This window comes from Populus trichocarpa, chromosome 8, assembly GCF_000002775.5.
Source record: "Populus trichocarpa isolate Nisqually-1 chromosome 8, P.trichocarpa_v4.1, whole genome shotgun sequence".
NCBI lineage: Eukaryota > Viridiplantae > Streptophyta > Magnoliopsida > Malpighiales > Salicaceae > Populus > Populus trichocarpa.
In genome coordinates this window covers 13,650,804-13,673,637 of record NC_037292.2, presented here as the reverse complement: position 1 = coordinate 13,673,637, position 22,834 = coordinate 13,650,804, and the positions used below count along the sequence as shown (strand labels likewise).

The window sequence follows — 22,834 nt, the reverse complement described above, 5'->3', positions numbered from 1 at the left end:
AGTGTTAAGTCAAACTTGTAGTTCTTCGGGATGTGAGAGAAATTGGAGTATGTTTGAACATATTCATTCCAAGAAGAGAAATAGATTGGAGCACCAAAGGCTTAATGACCTTGTTTACATCCACTGCAATCTAAGATTGAAACAAAAGTATTTTTCTTTTCTCTAATTCCTTAAATATTATTTTATCTTGTTTAGTAACATTATTAATACTTATATTGTGTTTATCTTCACTTTTAATATATAGGAATTATTGGAAAGGATGAAATTATGATCCAATTAATGTTGAGATAATTTGTGACATTGAAAATTGGGTAGTAGAAGATGACCCTGTCAATCTTGACAAGCTGAAGAAGTAGAGAGTTTTCACCAAGCTCTATCAACTATGACCATACAAGATACTTTAGATGATGGTAATTAATGATTGATTATTTAGTGATAAATATTATTTAAAATAAAGTTTTGTTTAACACATAATATTTATTTATTAATTGTGTTTGAAATGTAGATGTCATAAATGTTAATGATATTGAAGATGATTGTGACGATGAAGTTTCAAAGGAGCATGCTGATGATTTATTAGGTGTTGACAAGATTGGCTCAATTCCATCAACATTTGATCCAAATTTTGCTCCTATGGACACAGAAGAACTTAATGTGTTCATTCAACAAAAGTGAATGTGTTATTGATTTAGAATTTATGTTGTTGGATGTTTTGTTTAAATATTTTAGAATTTATGTTGTTGGATGTTTTGTTTAAATATTTTAGAATTTATGTGGTTGGATGTTTTGTTTTAAATATTTTAGAATTTATATTTGGTTTGTGTTTTGGATATTGAATTAAATTTATGTTGTTGGTTTATAATTTAAATTTGGTTTATGTAAGTGTTGCATTGTAACTAGTTATGTGTTTTTTGTTTATAAGTTTTTTTTTTGGTTGACCCGGGTCAACCTATTTGACCCATGACCCGATCACTTGACCGGGTCGATGATCGGGTCGGGTTTTAAAACTATGATTTAAACCAAAAGGTTTTTTATCCCACATTGAAAAAACATGATTTTTTTTCTTGGAAACATAAAGTATATATAGTTATATACTAATGGGTTTCAAATCCCACATTTGAAGAAAAAAAAAACGGGTCTCGTCTGGGTTCGCCCGGGTCATTGGTCGACCCACCGGGTCGCCCGGGTTTGACCGGGCTGTTGCCCTAGCCGGTCTTTTAGTAAACCCGGACCGGTCCAGCCACCGGGTCGACCTGCCGGGCCGGGCCGAGTTTAATAACACTGATAAATAGAATGTTTTTTCTAACCCTAAACCTAAAGTAACATTTCCTAAAAACAAAACAAGCCGCCGCCCTTTCCTTTGCTCTCTGCATCTCTTCTTCTCTGGATCTTAACCAGCAAGCCCCCTCCACACAGGCACACACATAAACACCTACTCGATGAACCTCACAGACTCCTCCTTGACTTTTTCTTATTCTTCGTCGAACTTGAACACACTAAATTTTCAACTCGAACGAGCTATGACTCACTTATAAGGAGCTTTTTTAGTTGCTATTGAAGCTTTCATGGGGAAGAAGACAAGCTTGTAACCCCAAAAGTTGATGGAGCTAGTTGCTATTAAATGGAATACTCCAAGCATAACAAGAAGAGATGTTGCGACAACAACAAAAAATGAGGCAGTCCTCTACATGCAAAAGCTTGTGCCATGGCTGATGTGTTAAGGAACTCAATTTATGGCATTATGTCTACTTTCCATGAAAAGATGCTCACAAGCACCAAAATAGGTCTTCTTGATAAGAATTGGGTTGCTAAAATCAAACCCCTTTTTGGAACCTAGGAGCTGTTTGTATAGAAACTGCATCATTTTCTAGATTTCCAAGCTAGCGAATCGAACCGACCGGTTTGGAAGGGAAAAAAACCGAACCGAAACTGGTCGGTTTGAACCGGTTTTCGGTTCGGTTCAAAAATTTTAAAAATAATAATTTTGATTTGGTTATTTATTTTGATCCAGAACCAAATCGAACCGAACTGAAAATACTCAGCCCTAGTTATTCCCATTGCTTTCGTCCTCCTCCTCCTCTTCTCTTTCTATATAATAATTGAAGCGATCCATTAATTGTAAACCAAACGAGAAGAAGAGAAATAGAATTGGTCTATTTGCATGCTAGAAATAGTGATTATGGCTTTTGACAGAATGTAGTTTGTGAGTTGTCTGCTACTTTTGGTTCTTCTTCTTGTTGGTTCTCCAGGTCCACTACTTCATTTCAAGCAATTTGAGCCATGGAGCTCTCAATCTTTCTTGCCTTCAATGATGTCCTCGTATAGTTATCAAACACTCGGCTGGGTTTGCTTTCCACAAGCAAAACCGAGCTAGGTTGAATTTCAATGATTTATTTTTTATTTTTTATTAAATTATTTAGTTTCAATATTTTATTTTATTTGAAATAACATTATTTTATTTAAAAAAATTAAATAGTAAAATTTTGATATTGATCTTATCCACTTGAACCTGAGCTTGAATCGAGTCTGGAAGCAAATTATTTGAAAAATCATAGAGATTAAAATGAAATTATTTTACTAAACATTTATTGCATTATAAAAAGTTTTGCAAGCAAATAAAAAAGTACAATAAACTATCATATTACATTATATTATATTAACAAAAACTAATTGTGGAGGGGAGGGAAAATCATTGTTCTCTTATCACAAACAGTATTTTATTTTATTATTATTTTTTTAATTTAGTTTTTTATTTAATTTTTTTAATTATTTTTTTTCAATTTCATTAGTTAATATTGAATTATTGAATATTAAGCTTTATAGTTTATTTTGCTTTGCTTTCTATGAGGTTATCTCAATCTCATGACCCGGATGCGAGTTTGATGAGTTAATCTAGTTGACTCATGTTTTTTTTTTTTTTATCTTTTTTGTAATTTATTTTTTTTATTTTTTCCTTCAACATTGAATTGATTAAAAATTACACTTCATAATTCATTTTAATTTGCTTTCTATTTGGTTATTCAGGTCTCATAACTCAAGCTCGGCAAGTTAACCCGAGTTGACTAAAGTTGTTTTTTTTTTTTTTTTAATTTTTTTTAATCATTCTTCAATATTAGGTTGATTAAAAACTGAGTTTCAATATTTTTTTGATTTACTTTCTATAAGATAATCATAGTTTCATGACCCTAATCACAAATTTTACGTGTTAACTTGAGTCGATCTAATATATTGTCGTCTCAATATTTTTTTTTAAAAAAAATCATCTTGATTTTTTTTTTGTCAAACTATGTCTTTTTCTAGTTGTCTAAGTTATTTTTGGACTTGTCAAATTGATTGAATTATATAAGTTAATCCTGCATAATTTTTTAACAAAATATCGTCTTGAAATTTTTTATAATCAAACTATTTTTTTATTGATCAGATTATCTTTAAACTTGTTAATCAACTACATCATTTTAAATTAATCCCTACATAATTTTAGTTTTTTTTTCTTTTTAAAATACATAAGTGATGCATGAATATTTTTATTAATGTTTTTTAAAAACTTAATTTGACCTAGCATAGCGGACAAATAATCTAGTTATATCCAATAAAATATATCATAAATATTCATAAAGAATAAATTACAATAGCAAAGGGTTTATGCTAAAACCCTACCCCATAATCCCCTCTATCATGTCCTCCTTTCTTCTCCAGCCAAAAAACGAAGTCATCATCGTAAGATAAAAGAAAATGCTTCATCATCGCTCTCCTGCTTCAATGCTCCATTCCTCGTATAAAATACTTGCTCCATCATCACTTCCTCCACGACAACCTAAACCCCTTTCCCAATTAAAGCCCTCCTTTTCATTTCTATCCTCTCCGCTTCGAATCCGCTTGTTTTTCCTCAACCCAAGAGCAATTCGAGGATTCGCCACTGCTGTTGTCGCCGAGACTAAGGCAGCCGAGACTAAGACAGCCGAGACCTTCTTTTCCGACCACGCTGTTTCCTGGGCTTCTCTTGGTTTGTCTCATCCGCTCTCTCGAGCTCTCTCCAATACTGGCTTTTCAAGACCCTCTCTTGTTCAGGTGTCTCTTTGAAACATCTATGCGTTTCCTTCTTTTCTTTTCTTTTATGTTAACCATGTCTCTATGATAGATAATAATAATCGTTAAATGGTTCTTAGGCTGCGGCTATACCATCAATACTTTCGGGAAAGGATGTGGTTATTGCAGCGGAGACTGGTAGTGGTAAAACACATTCCTACTTAGTTCCTCTAATTAACAACAGGCTATCTGCTTCTGCTTCTCAACAAGGATTGACTCCAACCCCATCTGGGCTTTCTCTTGTTCTTTGCCCCAATGTGTTGCTATGTGACCAAGTTGTCAGGATGGCTAGTGGTCTTTGTGATGATGATGGCCACCCACTTCTTAAAGTTGCAGCTGTCTGTGGCCGACAGGTAAGTGATCACCTTACTCTTCTTGTTTGATTACAGATGTGCCATGGCTTTTTTTTTTTTTTTGTTCTCCATGTCTCTGACTTTTTTCAGATTCATTCTCGGGGTTCTTTTAATTATTAAGAGTATTGTGAATATGATGTTGCTTTGACTGCAGGGCTGGCCAGTCAATCAGCCGGATATTATTGTATCAACACCAGCTGCCCTTCTGAATAATATTGATCCGAAAAAACAATCCCGGTCCAGTTTTATTCGTGGTGTAAAATATGTGGTATTTTCCTCGTAACCCATGCTATTTGTCAAAGTTGGTTGAGGAACCTTGTATTTTTAGTTTATCTGTTGTCTGTGATAATTGTTAGGTGTTTGATGAAGCAGACATGCTTCTCTGTGGGGGATTTCAGAATCAAGTTATCCGTCTCATAAACATGCTTCGTTTTGATGAGAAGCAGCTGTCCCGTGCAAATAAATCTGCAGTCGAGGTTCCTCAGGGAATAGGTTCTGATTCTCTAGAGCGTTTCAGCTCAGAGGATGTAGAAGACCAACAAGAATCAGTCTTGGAAGAGGATGAAGAAGACCAACAAGAATCAGTCTTGGAAGAGGATGAGGATTTTGTTGCTGAGTTTGAAGTTGAGGACATAAAAGAGGAAATTGAGGCTGGGTCCATTGACAGAAAAGACTGGAGGAGGGTGAGAAAAAATTACGAACGCAGTAAGCAGTACATTTTTGTCGCAGCCACCCTACCAGTCAATGGAAAAAAAACTGCTGGAGCCATGCTGAAGCGAATGTTTCCAGATGCAAATTGGATTAGTGGAACCTATCTTCATTGTCACAACCCTAGGTGCCATGTTCAATTGTGCTTGCTAGTTGTCGTTCACATATGTTTATTTTTCTTGTCTACCAGCAACTCATGTGTTATATTGCTGACTTGCTGTCATCCACTGCCTGTAAAACAGTTTATTTCGGAATTCATATTGCTGCTCACACCTGCATAACTAACATGGAGAGAAATGATGATATAAATCTATAGCTAAAGTATTATACCAATTTGCAACTCAGGAATTCCCTGCATCAGTTATGGACATGTTGAGTTGCATATGCATTTTCCTGATATTGGTTGGTCCCTTGAAAATAGTTGGGTCTTAATTTTTCACTGCCATGCAGAGTAATGGGTTTTTTATGCGGGTTCCATGTTCATTGGTCCAATATTCCCTGTCCTTGTTGGAAATATGCACCCATGGTTGGTTGGGTTTCGTTGGTCTATCGGAGTTATCTCCCTGAACTCTTGTTGGCTTGTTGCTTCCTTCATAGGCCTTGCTCGCATTACCTATAATTGGGTTTGGGAAAACTTGTTCTTATCCTGCTGCTTGTCCAAGTAGGATGCTAGTCAAGCCACCTCCTCTTGCAATGACATGGGGCTTCAGAGGCTCTGTCCTGCTCGCAACCTGTAATCGAAAATCTAAATTTTAAGTATATGCACAATTTTTCAAACATGTTCCTGCTACACATGGTGGCGTCATTAATTTGTAGTTCATCACATTTGCTCTCTTCAGTATGTTGATTTTGTTACCAATTTGTTTTTTCTTTTGCCTTTCAGATTGGAGCGAAAGTGGGTTGAAGTTACAGTTGATACCCAGTTGCATGCACTCATTGAGGCTGTGAAACAAGGATTTAGATCTGACATGTTAGATTATGGGGCTGGTGTGAGTAGAACTATGGTTTTTGCAAACACTGTTGAGGCTGTTGAAGCAGTGGCTAAGATATTGGGTAAAGCAGGAATTGAGTGTTTTCGTTACCATAAAGACAGCTCTTTGGAGGAACGTGCTAAGACATTGGTTGATTTCCGAGAAAAAGGTGGAGTTTTTGTGTGCACTGATGCTGCTGCACGTGGAGTTGACATTCCGGATGTCTCACATGTTATTCAGGTTCTTCTTCCAATCAATTACTTGTTACTTCTTGTATCTATTTCTTACATTGTTATATTGATCACATTCATTGTTCTCTTCAAGACTCGTAGGATTGAATAGTTTTCTCAGCCTCATCAAAGACTTCTACTTTTGTGGCTTTGCAAAAGTTTTTTCAGTCAATATTCAGTGGAAAGTCACATCATTTTATTTTCTTTCTTTGCGGAGGATGTCTCATTCTTCTTATTGTGCTTATGACTTGTTCCTTTTTTAATCAATTTCTCTTGTCTTTTTATAAAAAATGGTCATGATAGCAGGAAATCCTGGCAATGTTTGGTATTAAAAAAAAAGTGAAATAAAATTGTAAACTATAGTGAAAAAACAATCGCAGACATAAAATTAACAAAAACATACTACTGCCCATGGAAACAAGAGATATTCTCATCTCATTGATAGTATCAAAGTGCAACTTACAGGTAGCCATAATGGAAGAATTCACAACCGTTGGAGTTCTATTGGTGTTTGGATTACGGGAAGGGAGACTGAGATATTCCACAAGATTGAAAATTAGAAAACATGATGCAATTTTTAGGAGATAATTATCACAGAGAAATATCATTTTCCAGAGTTTTCCTTTAATTTCTTTTTTCTTAGGATGTGTCTGCTCTAGTTTTGAGATGATAAAGTTAATGCCTAACCAGTGGTTAGTTCTCCTATAGAACACCCCGTTACATTTATCAGACTTGGCATTAGTTGAATTGAGTTAATCAGATTACAGCTTCATTTGCTTGAAATCACAGTGCATAAGCCATACATTTGAAGCTAACTGTGGTTGTAATTGGTACATTCCAGGCGGACTTTGCCACCTCTGCTGTAGATTTCTTGCATAGAGTTGGTCGCACAGCCCGGGCTGGTCATCATGGACTTGTCACTAGCCTGTATACTGAATCCAACCGGGATCTTGTTGATGCTATTCGTCAAGCAGAGAAACTGGGTCAGCCTGTGGTAATTGTCGAATCATGCACTTCTGGTTCAAGTAGTTTACCAGCTTAACCATTCTAATATTCCCCATGCTTAGTTAAAAGCAACAATCTTTTCTTTGCTCACTCCTCCTCCCTCTTTTTTGAGGGATGAGGATGCAACACCCTGTGCTACTGCTCCGCAATAACTTAGTGGTCATTTGCTGATTTAAGTGCAAGTCGCCATTCTGATCCATGAGGAATACTGATTAATCAACAAAAATCAGCGCTTAAGTCCTAGTGCCTGAATTAATTTCTGTATTTTTTTCTCAGTTGCTTATTTACATCTTCCTAATTTCATGTTTTTGAATGGCTGCAGGAGACTGCTTTTAGCCGGAAAAGGAGCTTCAGGAACAAACTTAAGAAGAGAGGTAGGTTATTTGTTTAATGCCGTTTTATTTTAGCGCAAGGGAAGGGAACAAACTGAGATTTCTAAATCGGTCTGCATTTTGGTACCGGGGAAGAAAACATTCAAAACCATGCAAGATTCCCAATCCTCTTATATTTACAGGGAAAGGAGATGATTTGAGAATTGCCAAGGCAAAGAATTTGCCTGGCCCTTGGTTAAACGAACCAAGCCCATAAAGCTTCCTTGATGAAGTGGAAAATCAACCTGTTATATTCTTGATAATTAAAGAGCAACAAACTCAATAGTTTCAACTCTAAATCATAAATGACTTCCTTGAAATCCTTCCCTGGATGGAAACGTTGAATCTATTATCCTCTTATGAAAAAACACCTTTTCATTTGCTGAGGTGCTTTCAGAGGTCAAATCTCCAAAGGAGCTTGTGATGTAGCAAACCTCCGTCCAATTTTATATTTAACCTGAGAATATTTCTTTGTTATGGATTAAGCCCTGTGCCAGCTGGTATGGTGCAGTTTGATTGTCATAAAATTTCTAACTGATTGTCATTTAGCAGGTTTTAGCAAATTGATAGACAAATCGACTGTTGCATTGACGAGTGCTTAAGGAACTTGGATAAGAAAGAAGCAGATACCCTAATCAGTTTGTTTTTCTTCAAGTAGTTACCTTTAATTATCATAATACCCATGTAAATGTATTCTTGGTTGAATTACATTGATTATGTCTCTCACTTTGTCTTAAGCAACCCTTTCCATGATCAGTTCATTGATTGTATACCAATATCATCTTTAGCCTAAATTGCCGACTCGGTGTAAGTCTGCACTTTGTTGCTTTGCTGTAGCAAGTTTACCGTGCAGATAAACTTCTTTCCTCTTTGCTACAGGAAAGGGTTCAAAGGCCCAGCAGCTAGAACTCTTTAACAAGGAATTCCAGCTATCAAAAAAAAAAAAAAAAACCCTCTGCATTGTCTCTAGAATTAAACTTTTCCCTTTGAAATTTAGGGCTGCCGCTGCCCGCTGGTGTGTTATTCTGCGATGCCTCCCTCAGCCAAGTTCTTAGGATGTGCTCTGTCCATGGGGAGTGAGGCTGTAACACCCCCAGCTATAATTTCATCTGGTCCCCTCTCATTCTTTCATGTTTTTCTTCGCCCAAGAATTCGTTTTTATGTACTTTCAAGTCCCTCTATTCTTGAAAGATTTTATTTTAGTTTGTTCCATCCTTTTTATCATTACTTTTTTAATTCATCTTAATTATGATTAATTTTTTTTTTATTTCTCTTTATTCAGAAATTTTTTCCGGGGGTTTACAAAAGTTTTTGCTTGGTGGAGTTGAACAATTGGGAAGATTTTACGAAAAGATTAATGGCCTAATCTACTTGGTGAACAAATTGACAAATTAATCATCTCCTAACCATGATATTTTTGCTAGACAAATGAAAATCTAAGGGCATGTAACGGCATGCTCTGCCACGGCATCAAGGAGTTGATGGATCTAGGGTTCTTGGCTTGGAATGCTACCAAGGAAGAAGTTTCTCCATACTTCTGCGGGTTTAATAACAGCGGGTGTATTTGCGTGAGAAATTTTGTTGTGTTAAAAACTAATTATATTGGTTATTTATTAAGATTTATTTTGAAGAAAAAGATAAACAAGTAAGAGAGAAATCTTAGATCAAAGTATTTTTATCATTTTTTATAAATCATGAATTTTATTCTCTCATTATATCTGTATTTTTTTTCAAAGTGAAATTCATGAAGTAATTAATAAGATATCACTATTTATTCTTAATACATTATTAAATATTTTTGTATTTGTGGTATCTAGTTTTATTAAAAATATTTTTGTAGCTTTAATTTGAACAATTGAGTCTTTATGGTTTGCTTCTTTAAGCCATAGATATTAATAGATAATTGGTATGTTCTATGCTGGAGGTTGGATCAATTTTTTTATGTTAAAAAATGTCTAGGCATGCTAATGTTTTTTTATAGTGGAAAAAAGATCTAAATTATGTGGAAATTCATTCGATATAACTCGGTTGGCCTTGGCAATTCAAAAGCAACCTGAATGACCGATAAACATAGTTTGACTAAAAATCAATATTTAAGATAGATTTTTTAATAAACACTAACACAAAAATATTTAGGATCAATTTAGGTTAACCTGTCAATTTATATATTAAGTCATGGGATCATCATGATAACCCTATAGAAAATAAATTAAAATAAATTATGAAACTTAATTCTCAATAAACTCAATATTGAAGGATAAAATTGAAAAAAAATTAATTAAAAAAATGACCTAAGTTAACTCGGGTTAACTTGTCAAACCCGCCATCTAAATCATGAGATCATGATAACACAATAGAAAACAAATTAAAAATATATATATATGAAGCTCAATTCTCAATTAACTCGATGTTGAAAGATGAAATTGAAAAAAAAATATCGATTAAAAAAACACAAAAAATAACTCAAATCAACCATGGTTAACTTGTCATACTCGTAACCCAAGACATGGGATGGGGATAATCTTATAGTTTGCATATAAAAACAAATTACGAGGCTTAATTCTCGATCAACCTAATATTAAAGGATGAAATTAAAAAAAAATCAATTAAAAAAATAAATAAATAACTCGAGTCAACCAAATTAACCGGTTAAATTTTCGGTGAACACTGTTAATATTTTTTATGTTGTATTTGTTAATATTTTTTTATGCATTCCTCATGAGTTTTATAAAAAAATTAAATTGAAAATCATAGCTATGAAAAAAAAAAACATATTTACTTTGTCAATTGTGTTTCATCAATAAATCCATGGCTTTTATCTTCATTTAGACCATCTTTTAATTTACAAGACTCAAATCATCACAATAGTATTTACTAATTAGTTTGCGATAAGAGAAATTAATCAAATTTTATTTATTTTTTTACTTTTAAAATAAAATAGAAAATTTGGCTAGCGTGAAAAGTTGTGAAAAGTAAATCCCAAGTGTATTATATTAAGTTGTAAAATTCCTCAATTGGGTATGTTTGGTTGAGATTTTGGAAAATTCTAATTTAGGATTAGGATATAAAAAAAGAGTAAAAGAATATCTATTTTTCATTTTATCTCTTTTAACTTTTTTTTCCACTCATCATAATATTTGGTCTCTTTTTTCTTTTCTTAATATACATTTCGCGAACCTGTTGTGATTACGGTTGCTTTTTAAAGTATTTTTTACTTGGAAATGCATCAAAATAATATTTTTTTAAAAAAAAATTATTTTTGATATTAGCATATCAAAATGATCTGAAAACACTAATAAATATTATTTTAAAAAAAATAAAAAATAAAAAATTTTAACGTAAAAACAAACAGGGCCTAGGCCTACCATGCTGAATTTCAGATCTGCCTCACCATTTTTCTTTTTTCTTTTTCTTATTTTTACAAATTTTGCTTTTTTTTTGGTTTTCTCTATTTTTTTTCCTATTATTATTATTATTATTATTATTATTATTTGATTAGTTTCTTTGAACTTCATAAGATTCTTGAAAATCTTTGTTCCCTTCAAATAAAATTTGAGATAAACTAAATCTGATTTTTTTTTATTTTAGCTAAAAACCCATCTTTATAATTGTATTAAATGCTTATTTAACAATTTAATTGTTTTTAACTCATTTATTTCTTTTAGATCCACCCATCCTTATCTTATATAAAATATTATATCAAATGTTTCGAACTTAGTTTAATCTAAGAATTAATTGATCCTTCCTCAATGTTTTTCCACTGCTTCCCTTAATTTAAGATTTTATATAACTTCTTTCATCAATTTCTTTTCATATTTAAAGTTTTTTCTTTTAATTATGAAAACCCTTTTAAATAATATTTAGATTTCACCATTAAACTTATAATTAGAGTAAAAACAATTAATAGATTTAATGCATATAACTATAATATCGATTTAAAATGGGCTTGAATTATAATTTATTAAAAACTCTCAACAAATTATACAGTCCGGCAACACTGAGCGTGCTTGCTAGTTATTTACTGTGAGCAGATGACTGCTACAAGAAAGCTTGTAAACTAATTGTAAGTCGGAAAAAGTTACAATGACTCTATGATATGATCTCTCAACCTCAAAATTTCCAAATGTTGGATCCATGGATGTTGGCTATAGCTCAAAAATTCGAACTTCACATACGAAGTATCCCCTAAACTAGCAAGAAGAACAAGCAAAAAGAATGGCTCCTGTTCTAATATACGATGACAAGCTGCTTCCCTGTTCGGCGATCGATTTTCTAGAAAACGATGTTCACTTCCTTTTCATTCATCTCATATACATGATCCCTTGCATCAGTGAGAGCACTCTGCATGGTATAATAGTTTTCCTCCATTAAAAACACTCCAGAAAAACAAAATGACAGACGTATATTGAAGGAAGGTGAGGGGGTTACCTGCCCAAATTTTGTAAGGAAGTTATTTCCGAGATTTAGAGAGGTGATTTTTACATCTTCATTTGACTTGAGGGCTTGAGCAATGGCAAAAGCCCCATCATCCTGCATGCAAAATCTATATGAAACGGGGCAAAATGCTGCTGATTTGTAAATAAAGATTCAACAAAAGAACAATTCATTACTCTTATTTCATTAAATCCTAAGTCAAGCTCGGTTAGAACTTCATTGACAACTTTCAAGCTGCGAGCCAGACAAACCGCACCCTGCACATATTTTAATTTGATGGAAAATGGAAAATGAGTAAATGGAATTGAGTGACCAAAATGGCCCAAAAGCCCTTAAAAAAATAATCTACAGGGACATACTTCATCTCTGAGCCCATTTCCTCGCAAGTCCAGAATCGAAATTGTATTGTTGTATTTCAAAGTATCTGCAATGTACTCTGAGCCCTTTGCTCCTATCTGCAATACATTTACATGTCCTGTTATTAATACTAATTTCAATAAACTATATAGATTGAGTCATGCTATTGGCAGTACCTATACTTTTATAAGCACATTCTTAGTTTCTTAATGTGCTGCTTATAAATTAGGAAAACATCAAAGTATTATGAACGTATATGGATCTACCTGGCACCAACCCAGCTTTAGTGCTTTCACATTTCCATGAAACTTAAGAATTTCTGATAACACCTTCATTCCATCTGGTCCGAAGGGATTATAACCGATTTCCAACTGAGAGAAGGGGGGTGGGGGTGGGGAGAGAGTTATCATATCCAAACTGAAAGAACAAAAAGATCAAATCATGGTAAAGGACTTACCGTTGTGATGACAGTGTTATCTTTTAAAACTTGAGCTATTTCACTTATTCCCTTGGCGTGTATGTTATTTCCTCCCTGTAGTCTCAGCAATAATTCAAGAGCTCTTGAAAAAGTGATAAATGGACGCAAATAAGAGATTATTACAGTAAGGCATTCTCATCTTACCAGGTCTATAATTGCTATACTACGGTTTTGCTTCAAAGCATCAGCAATCTTTTCAGCACCCTGAAAAAATTACAGGAAATAACAGCATAGTGCAAGTCAATGTTAAAGAGCAATTTCAGCATTAAATCGATTACATTAAAAAAGGAAGAAAAGAAGCTGTATAATAGATGTGGATATTCTCACTGTTTCATTACCTCATCACCTATGTCATTCATGTACATGTTCAACCAAAATAAGCTCTTGCTCTTTTTGACATACTCGGCAACATGAAAGGCACCTTTTGCACTAATTGAGTTGTTGCCAATGTCTAGATGCGTAAGTTTTGCTGAAGAAAAAATATTTTAGATTTTCTTTTTTTTTTCTTTTTGGATAATTGTAATTGATAACTCGAATTATATAAGTTATATGTCTAGATGCGTATACCTTTGGTTGAAGATAAACCTGACATCAAGGCACGAACTCCTTCATCTCCAATAGAATTTCCTTGCAAGTGAAGTTCCTGAACAAAATAATCTAGCTATGAATCTCGTTTCCATGTTAAGGCAAGATCTATATAGCACTGGTATTTCATCAGAAACTAACAAAACCAAACAAAAATAAGTATTCAATAGGGAACTTCCCATATTACCAAATAAAGATAAGAATACAATGCAAAAGCTGGTTTCACTCAACCTGCAGAATTACTACATCCTTGTAACTTTTTTTTTTTGTTTTTCATTGTGGTAAGTGTAACGTTTTCACTGAGAAAAGGGCTGTCTGCAAAAAAAATTTAAAAAGAATAAATACTGAACTCATCCATTTCTATTGGGAAGAATCTCTATTTGAATAATCCACATCCAGTAGGAATATCTAATTCAACTATTTGATTCAGGCCTGTTACAAAGCAAATCTTTATGAAGACTGAATGATGATATTTTTCCATCCCTTCAAAAACACAAGCAAAGACAGTAAATCCCATATTACATGCCTTGACTTTTCCACAGTTTCTCAGATAATTCTCAATATCATCTACATCATCAAAGTCTCAATTCACTGGGAACCTGTTTTCCAAAGATTGCAGAATGGAGGCTAATAAATTGATCCTCTGATCTAAACCAACTCCAATTGTTTCTAATGTAACAAGTTGTGATTAATTAAACCTGAAAAACTAAAATTATGGATTGGAAACTATCCACATCCAAACTTTCTTGATGTCAAGGTTTTCAAACTGAACTTCATCAACAATCAGTGAACATAGGTAACTCATTAAATTGGCTGTTGAGCTATGTACTGTACATTTGCAACTTATGAAACATGACTTGTAATTTTGATGATTCTAGTTTAGTTTTACAGATGTAATTATTAGGTAGAATATTCCACATACACAAAATGAAACATATAGGAGCACAACTCCACCCATGTAGAATATAGAGAAATGCAAAAAACAAATACAGAAAATTTACATACTCGTAAAGACTTGTTCCCCTCAAGCCCTTTAGCCAAAGCATTAGCCCCCAAAGCGCCACCATAATTTCCACTTAACAATAATAGAATGTCAATCAAAATAACATAAAGAAAGAAGTTAATATGAAATACATATCTAAAGCTGTCAAGAACTTGTCCAGCTAAACACACAATTTGATTGGATAAACAGGATATCGCATAATATTGAATAACAAAATTTAAGGTCTTCCACTCACTTGAGATATATACTTCGTACAGCATTATTCTCAAGAAGTGCTCCAGCAAGACTTGTAAATCCCTACTTGCATTCCAAAAGGAAAAAAATAACCAAAAACAGTAAACATAGCAGCTTCAGATATCAAAACCAGATTTTAGAACATGTTGAGGTAACAGCATACAGAATAGTCAATCATGTTGTTATTAAGTTCAACCACACGCAAGGTTGAACTTTTCTTCAATAAGTCAGCAATAGCCTTTGCACCCTGCAAATAAAACAAGTGACAGTTAGGCACATGGCACAGTATATGCCTTCAGTTGTACATATTAAGTATAACTCTAAAAGGCGTGGGTTTTTCCCTGTACAAGGCTCCACTGTTCATCATTTCACACATTATTGTGGATGGGCCCGTGCAAGATTTTTTTTTTTCAATTTGGTCCACAATTTTTTTTTTGGTGAGTTAGTTCTAATTGAAAACCAATTGATTTTAATTTCTTATGAAAGAGTGGAATTGAAAGAAGAGAAACCGAAATGAAAAAGGTGTCAAACATGGGTGGCGTGTCATAAGTTTCGCAAAAGATGCACTTTGGTCCTTGAATTTTAAGAATCATGTAAATTATACAATTTCAACACCTCAATATTTTTCCAATTCAATTTTGGTGAAAAAATTCATTTTTTTTATTTTTTAGTCCCTAGTTGAGAGAGGGGGGAGAGAGGTCACCAGATTCCGGCGGTAGAAAGAGAAAAGTGTCGTTGACACCGATTTAGATCACCAAAACGGACGATATTTGTATCAAATGGTTCCATTTGATGAGAAGAGTTTATATTAGGTGTTTTTTTACATTTAAAGTTCGTGAAAAAACACATGAGCTCAGGTTAATTTTTTATTTCAGGCTGATTTTGGTTTTTGGGGCGGTGTTTTGGATTTTTTAAGGCCATAGATAGATTTATCACGGTTCCTACATTGTTTTATAGGTGTTTTGAGTCAAAAATGGGTTGAAAAACAGGTGTTTGAGTCAAAAAAACTAAAGCCTTGATTTCCTAGCCACCATGGTAGCTAGAATTTGGGCAAATCAGACAACGCGTCGTTTACCTCAGCAAGCAACATGTCGTTTGATTTTAAAAAAAAATTAGGGTGGATGACTTGCAAATTAAAAAAAATAAGGGCCCATTAGTGCAGGCCTGCCAGGGTAGGCCCGAGCGTTGGACCCAACAAAATGGGCCAAGCAGGCAGGCCCGGCAGTGCATGGCCTTTGCTTTTTTTTTTTCCAATTCTTTTTTTAAATTAATGATTTTTTATGGCTTTTTCTCTAATTTTTTTAATTTATATTCAAATTAGTACCCCTTATCTCTTTCATTTTGTTTGGAGAGCCTCTTTTAAATTATGATTATTTTTTTTGTTATGCATTTAAATTTGAAGAGTTTTTCTGATTCATCTATATTTTTTTTATCTTTTGTATGAATAAGCTTTATTTTTTAAAATAAAAAACTTTCCATTTAGATAATATTCCTAATATATACAGCCTTGCATGATGTTTTTATTTTATTTTATTTTATTCAATCAATTTAATTTGTGCCTCTATTTCTATTATTGTTTTCTTGAATAAAAAATTATTTTAATAAATAAATTTACCAAACACAAACGAGTAAATGTTTCGTCTTTCGAGATTAAATATCTTGATCTACACCTCTCTCAATTTTTCAGGTTTTATTTTTAAGTATCGTTAATGACTTTTTATTTATTTATTCACACATATAGTTCTCGATTTATTTGATTACATGTATACATAAAAAAAATTATTTGAACTTAAATTTTTTAAACTACAGAGATGCGTTGAGAAAATCTGCATATACAATTTTTTTTATAGGAAATAAAAATATATGACCTACAACGGAGCACGGGTCACATAACTAGTGAATTTTCAATGCTTGTGAACATAGTTGTCAGATACTAATTTGAAGCTAATAGTATGCTTACCTCATCACCTAAATCAGCACTGTTCAGCTGGAGCTTTTCAATACCAACATTATCCACCAATATCTCACACAGGATCTATTAAATAAAATGAAAACATCATCAATCACATGAACCCGAGGTTGTAAGAATTAACATCAATAATATAAAATCCATGGAAGGGAAAAGGAACTCTTTGCATAGGGTACAATAAGCAATGCACTTGAACTACTCAAAACCACAAGAAGCCTATATTGATGTCAAACTGAATTCTACTTTGGAGTATGACCAAATATTGAAAGGTAACAGGAACTCTTTGCATAGGGTACAATATCTGAAAGGCAATGTTGGATGCGAGTACTTAGAGTTTCCTTGAATAGTCAGAATTAAAATCCATCAGGATTGTTGGTCATCCTTATACATTCATCTTCAATGTGTCTCTTTAGCAGATGTGTTTTGACAATCAGTTGATCTACTAATTTATTGGAAAAGTAAGGAAAATCAAATGAGAGATTCATGTAATTCAGCTTCTGGCCTGCATCAACAAGTAAAGGCAAAAGGAAATTCACAATGAAAACTATAGACTCGGCTTCAAATACAGACTAACCCCAGGGCCTCTCTTCCCAGAGACCTCTCTGTCAATATATATCTTCTCTTTTTTGGTTTCCATGTAAAGAAAATTCTGGTGTGTGTGGATTTAAATTATAAGAGAAAGTCCTAAAACCTAATGCACTAACCAAATGGTCCATGATTTGGTTCTAGTGAGAGGTATTAAGGTATCACAGCAAGGCAACGTTAGGTTCACAGTAATCTTAACTGCATTTAGGTGGAGTGTGCCCATAAGCTATTATTAGTAGTTGTACTTTCAGTTCATTATTTTCAACAAACTAGGGCTTCTATATATGGAAGAAAGTTAATCTTTACATGTAATTGCTAAGTAGCTGCACAGAAAAGGTATGCTAGCTTGGTTGGAACAATATGTGAAGTAAAATATATCATGTCCAAACTCTGAGAAACATGACAATATATTGCGGCAGCCTGCAATAAACATTAAAATACCCTTTCCATCTAATTGTCCAGCTTAGGAGAACATACCATACAACAACACAGCAACTCATCTAAGTTCAAAAACACATATTAATCTGGAATCTTCTTCATGCCCAAAAATTTTAGGAGATATTCTTTTCTAATGTCTAATATATGAAGTATCCAAATGACCTTCTTCCTATTTGCAAAGTTATTCAAACAAAGGTTAGACTTGAGCTGACCTTGGCTCCTTCATCACCAATAGGATTTCCAGAAATGTTGAGAGTTTTTAGAGAAATGTTTGATTGAAGTACACGGTCAAAGGCTTTTGTTCCTTCTGCAGTTATTCCATTTGCAGCAAAACTCACTTCCTCTAGAATCTGAAAAGCAGTACATTAGAAAATTCATAAAGATAATAATATCACACTTGCAAAATGTATGACTAGGACATAGAAAAATGCTATTCTAATGATGAAGAGACCAGACATAGCTAGTTGAAGAACTCTAACCTGGTTGTATGCTAAGCTCTCAGCAAGGAAAAACAGTCCTTCATCTCCGAAATTACATCCTGCAAAAGACATGGAAAGGTTTGCATTTACAATGTCTACTTGCTAGGAAAGAACTAGAGCGGGGAGTGGCCACCTGGAGCCTAGTACAAGGTACTTAGTTTCTCTCGAATTTCATTTCCTTGGAAATTTTTAGTATTTTTATTTGTATCTTATCTTTTTTGCATCAATAAGCAGCGCTTAAGCCGCTCCCCCCCATGAGGTACCAGGATAGATTATTAAATGCTAAAAATAGAAATTGCACTGGGAAAGCCTCAAGAATAAAAGGCGCAACATACCGGACATGTCAACGCTTCTGAAAGCCCTGAGTTGCTTGGCAAATTCATTAAGCTTCTGCTTGGACTCCCTGTCGACTTTGGCAGTGAAACCTGATAGTAAATTAGTGCCAGGGGCAAAGGACCATTTCATTCCTTTTTCAGGAGACTTATTTTCTGCTGCTGATAAACTAGACCTTGCTGGCTTCGGCATAAGAAGTTTCTCCACCAATTTCCACAAAACTGTCAGCTGAAGACACAAATTAGCGAAACATTTTACTTCAAATTCTACACTGCTGCTATTCTATCTATAAACCAACTGAATCATGGGTTGGAGGCAATGAATCTTTCTTTTTTAAAAAAAAAAGAAAAGAAAATTTGCATACCGAAAGTGACAGCTACAAAGACTCCGGCGGGGATAATGAAGGAGGCAACCTGCTTGACGGGAGCGTTAATCAAAGGAGGCTGAGACTGACTGTACACTCTGCGGCCACGTCCAGAAGCAGCAGCCGCCTTCACAACCACACTCCTAAATCTCAAACATCTTCTTCGAACCGTTAAAGGGTTCGCCTCGGATTGGAGTCTGTGCTTTAGCGGATGAGAATGAGAATGGGCCGCCCCAGCTGAAACCTGTTGACAATTATTATTGTTACTTCTATGCTCCGAGAGAAAAATAACAAGAAACATGTTTTTTTACCTTCGGATGTGAGAGGGAGTATAGAGAGAGAGCCGAAGTGAAGCCCATAGGTGAGGGATTTTTATTAGATGATGGTGGTGGTGGTGATTATGCGCATAGGAAAGGGGAGGGGGGTCTTTACTGCTTATACATACGGTGGCCACGGCTTAACCTTAAATGATGATAAAGCGGCGGGTCTCCGGGGTGGATGTTCTAAAAGGCTACACGACTCAGGTCAAAACTATAGAGATTCGAGAGAGAGTGAGAGAGGTACTCTGAAACTAACACTATCTTCTCGAGTCTGTCAACTAAACCAAAGAAATTAAACCCGGCCAGTTGATGATCCAATCCAAGACTTCGGCCCAGTTGATCACCCAGTCCAAGACTTGGATTAAGAATTAAAAGGGTTAATTTTGATTGACTTCGATGTTTTACGACATTGTTTTATTGAGTTTTTTTTTTATTTTAATCTTGGATGTGGGGTTGAGATATCCTGTATAAAAATAATTGAATAAAACAATGAAAGTAACAAGAAAAAAATTGATAAAAAATATATATAAAAACCGAGTCAATCCAGGTTAACTAGATTAACCCGTTATATGAGATCGAGATAATCTCATAGAAAGAAAAATGACAAAACTCACGAAGCTGAAGACCTAGTAGTAACATAATGTCAAATGATGAAAATAAAAAAAAATCAATTAAAAAATACCTAAAAAATACCAGAGTCAAATCAGACTAATCTTCAAAATCCATAATCTGAGTCGTGAGAATGAGTTACCCCATAGTAGGCAGACTCGAAAAAATCATGAAGCAAAACTCTCAATCATCCAAAAATAAAAAAACAAAACAAATAGCAATCATAAAAATAAAGACAAATCTAGTATAAAAAATAAATAAAATAAAATAATAAAAAGGTCGAATTAAAAGATAATATAAACAAAGAAAGGGATAAAAAAACAAAAACAATAGCAATTAAAAGAAAAATGACTAAATTATATTAAAAAATTAAATAAAATAAAATGTTAAGGGATGAAATTAAAAAAAAACTTCAAAGGGCATTAAAAACAAAACAAATAACAATTAAAAAAACGATAAGCAAAATTAATACAAATACAAATTGATATGACATATTTAATTTTTTTTTTAAAAGGGCTAACACAAAGTCTAAGGCAAGAATAGAGAAAACAGAAAAGAAAAGAAAAAAAATCAACAAGAGCTCAATCGAAGCTCCTCCGTGCACACGCGCCTGACCATTAGAAAGAAGACGGTGTGACGCTTTCAATACCATCACTAAAGGCAACCTTTGACCATCGAGAGGTATCACATGTGCCACGCAAAAAGCACAATTGCTTTTAATTTATTAGCGCATGGCTTTTTATTTTGAAATTATTTTTATACTCTTGGTTTAAATTGATTATAACTGAAAAACCATCAGGAAAAATACAAAAATATCATTATGTGTAATCAAATCGTAAAAACCCTAAAAACCCTTGAACCGTAGTTTTTATTTTTATTTTTGCTTTTAAAAATATTTAAATCATTAAATTATGCATAAACAATATAAAAAAACTGACGGGTCTTTGATTAATATAATAATCACAAATACAATTTATGAAAAAGATCATTTTACTTGTAATAACTAATCTCTAGAAGACACTATTTCCAAAGTTCTCTCAATCCATACATCAACCCTAATTTATTAATTCAAACCCACAACTATCAATAAATAATTTGACGTTCACATTAACAAGGCCATATTTGTGACAAGGTCGCTTGAAATTAACCGCTTGATAAATTTATAGCTTCTGCCGACCATCCAGCCCAATAAAATAAACACGAGTCCAGGCTCCAAGATGCTTACCAGTTACCACTGTGGACCATCTTTGAAATGTAGGCTCTGTGGCTCAAAGCCTCAAAGTAGATTTTAAACTTAAAACCCACTTCTTTTTATTATTATTTTATTATTATTTTTTTAGAAGGGGTTTAAAATCCAAAAGAAAATATTTGGTATCATAACAATGAAATGGGCAATAAAATCAAAGACGAGAGAGGAACCAAACCATAAATCTTGAAAAATATTTTATCAAAAAAGAAAACGTAATGTACCCTTTGATATAGTTTGTTTACTAGTAAAATGTCAACGACCCTTTGGTTAGTAGTATTTTCTTTGATTTTCCGAGAGAATCAACCCTTAATTTTTGTTAATCTCAACTCTAACTAAGCTTTGTAATCAGCGTATGGCCGGCAGCAAAGACAAGTACGATCGATATCCATCCATAGAAAATGGAGTACATCCTGCTTCTCTCGTGTATAAACTATGAACACAAATTTGCAACCATAGGTTTCAACGGCATCGATTGAGAAGGATAGGCTGGCATTTGCTACCATCCTTGACCATAACGAGCACAGATCAGGGGTCGACGTCTAGGCAAGGCTCTCTCTCTCTCTCTCTCTATATATATATATATATATATAAACCTTGGCAAACCCACTTGAAATAAATACTCCAACATTCTTTCTGACGACTAAAGGCAGATATTGCAGAATGAATTCATCAAGGATGGCTGTGTCAATGTTGGCTGCTTGTGTTGCTGTTCTGGTCATGGCTTCTGCTGCTGCTGCTGATGAGGGCCATGTTCATACACCTGGCATGAAAATGCCCCCGGCCGCCGCGCCAAGCTCAGGCACCCTCGCGTCTCCATCAATGGTGATTGGAATCGCCCTTGCTTTCATTGCTTCCCTTGTTGTTGTTAGAGAGCGGGTGTGAGCCTTCATTTATATATATATATATATATACACCCTCCTCCTTCTATATATGCATGTACATGCCTTTGGTCATTAGACCTTGGCTACAGGTTTGGTGTTTGTCGTAACTCGTGATGTTAATTTTATGGTGTCACAATCTTTGCTTTCAATTTTTTTTTTAAATTTTAATAGGCAAATAGAATAGTATAACGTTTGATTACTATTCATTGAATATAAAAAAACAAAAATTATTAAGACACACACACATATATAGAACTAAAAAACGAGAATCAACATTAACATTTATTAAATAAAGATCAAAGACAAATAACGAGAAAATTAAACCAATAAGTACGTACCTCTGTCAAAGATTCAATTATTCAAAGCTAAGAAAAATGATACCATTTCGAGAAATAGATATTGCCTTATTTCTCATGAAAAAAAAAAAGTGATGAGATAATGGAGATTTTTATTTTATTAAAATTGTAATGAGAGAAAAAGATGAATTAAACCCTATTTGGAAAATATTTATTAAAAATAAATAGACAAAATAAATTTATTCAAGAAATCAAAATCTTTATTGAGTTTGAAAGGTATGAACGTGCAAATGCCGCATATATTGATGCCCCGATAGGAAACACATCCTCATCAATGGTAAATGAAGGGCTATGTGGTTGATATATGCTCCCAATCTTCTCATTTCTCGTGCCTAGAAATAAAAAAGGATCCAGGAATTGATTTTATCAAGATAGAAAGCAAAATCTTCACTTCCCATGAAGCTTGGAGATAGCTTATGGTTTCCTTCTCCTAGTA

At 33.8% G+C, this 22,834-nt stretch overlaps 2 protein-coding genes across 5 annotated transcripts; one reads left to right on the top strand and one right to left on the bottom strand.

Annotated features, from left to right (window-relative positions):
* Positions 1–3,623: 3,623 nt before the first annotated feature.
* Positions 3,624–8,518, top strand: LOC7473248 (DEAD-box ATP-dependent RNA helicase 22). Of its 2 annotated transcripts, none has more exons than XM_024607881.2 (8): positions 3,624–4,068; positions 4,167–4,439; positions 4,594–4,707; positions 4,796–5,274; positions 6,031–6,358; positions 7,190–7,342; positions 7,676–7,727; positions 8,274–8,518. In XM_024607881.2, exons 1-8 carry the CDS (start codon positions 3,733–3,735, stop codon positions 8,324–8,326), a joined length of 1,788 nt encoding a protein of 595 aa, XP_024463649.1. In that variant the 5' UTR covers positions 3,624–3,732; the 3' UTR covers positions 8,327–8,518. The 2 variants fall into 2 exon arrangements, with proteins under 2 accessions (XP_024463649.1, XP_002312702.2); XM_002312666.4 differs by having other exon boundaries at positions 3,625–4,068; positions 8,277–8,518.
* Positions 8,519–11,656: 3,138 nt separating this feature from the next.
* LOC7473247 (uncharacterized) lies at positions 11,657–19,578 on the bottom strand. Of its 3 annotated transcripts, XM_002311759.4 has the most exons (18): positions 19,295–19,578; positions 18,984–19,227; positions 18,622–18,840; positions 18,287–18,345; positions 18,020–18,157; positions 16,776–16,850; positions 14,979–15,062; positions 14,817–14,878; positions 14,584–14,653; positions 13,561–13,636; positions 13,332–13,462; positions 13,138–13,197; positions 12,973–13,047; positions 12,782–12,886; positions 12,518–12,613; positions 12,335–12,415; positions 12,153–12,254; positions 11,657–12,065 (listed from the first exon to the last, which is right to left on the bottom strand). In XM_002311759.4, exons 1-18 carry the CDS (start codon positions 19,340–19,342, stop codon positions 11,997–11,999), a joined length of 1,794 nt encoding a protein of 597 aa, XP_002311795.2. In that variant the 5' UTR covers positions 19,343–19,578; the 3' UTR covers positions 11,657–11,996. The 3 variants fall into 3 exon arrangements, with proteins under 3 accessions (XP_002311795.2, XP_024461813.1, XP_024461815.1); XM_024606045.2 differs by lacking the exon at positions 12,782–12,886; XM_024606047.2 differs by lacking the exon at positions 19,295–19,578 and having other exon boundaries at positions 18,622–18,847; positions 18,984–19,131.
* Between the last annotated feature and the right edge of the window lie 3,256 nt (positions 19,579–22,834).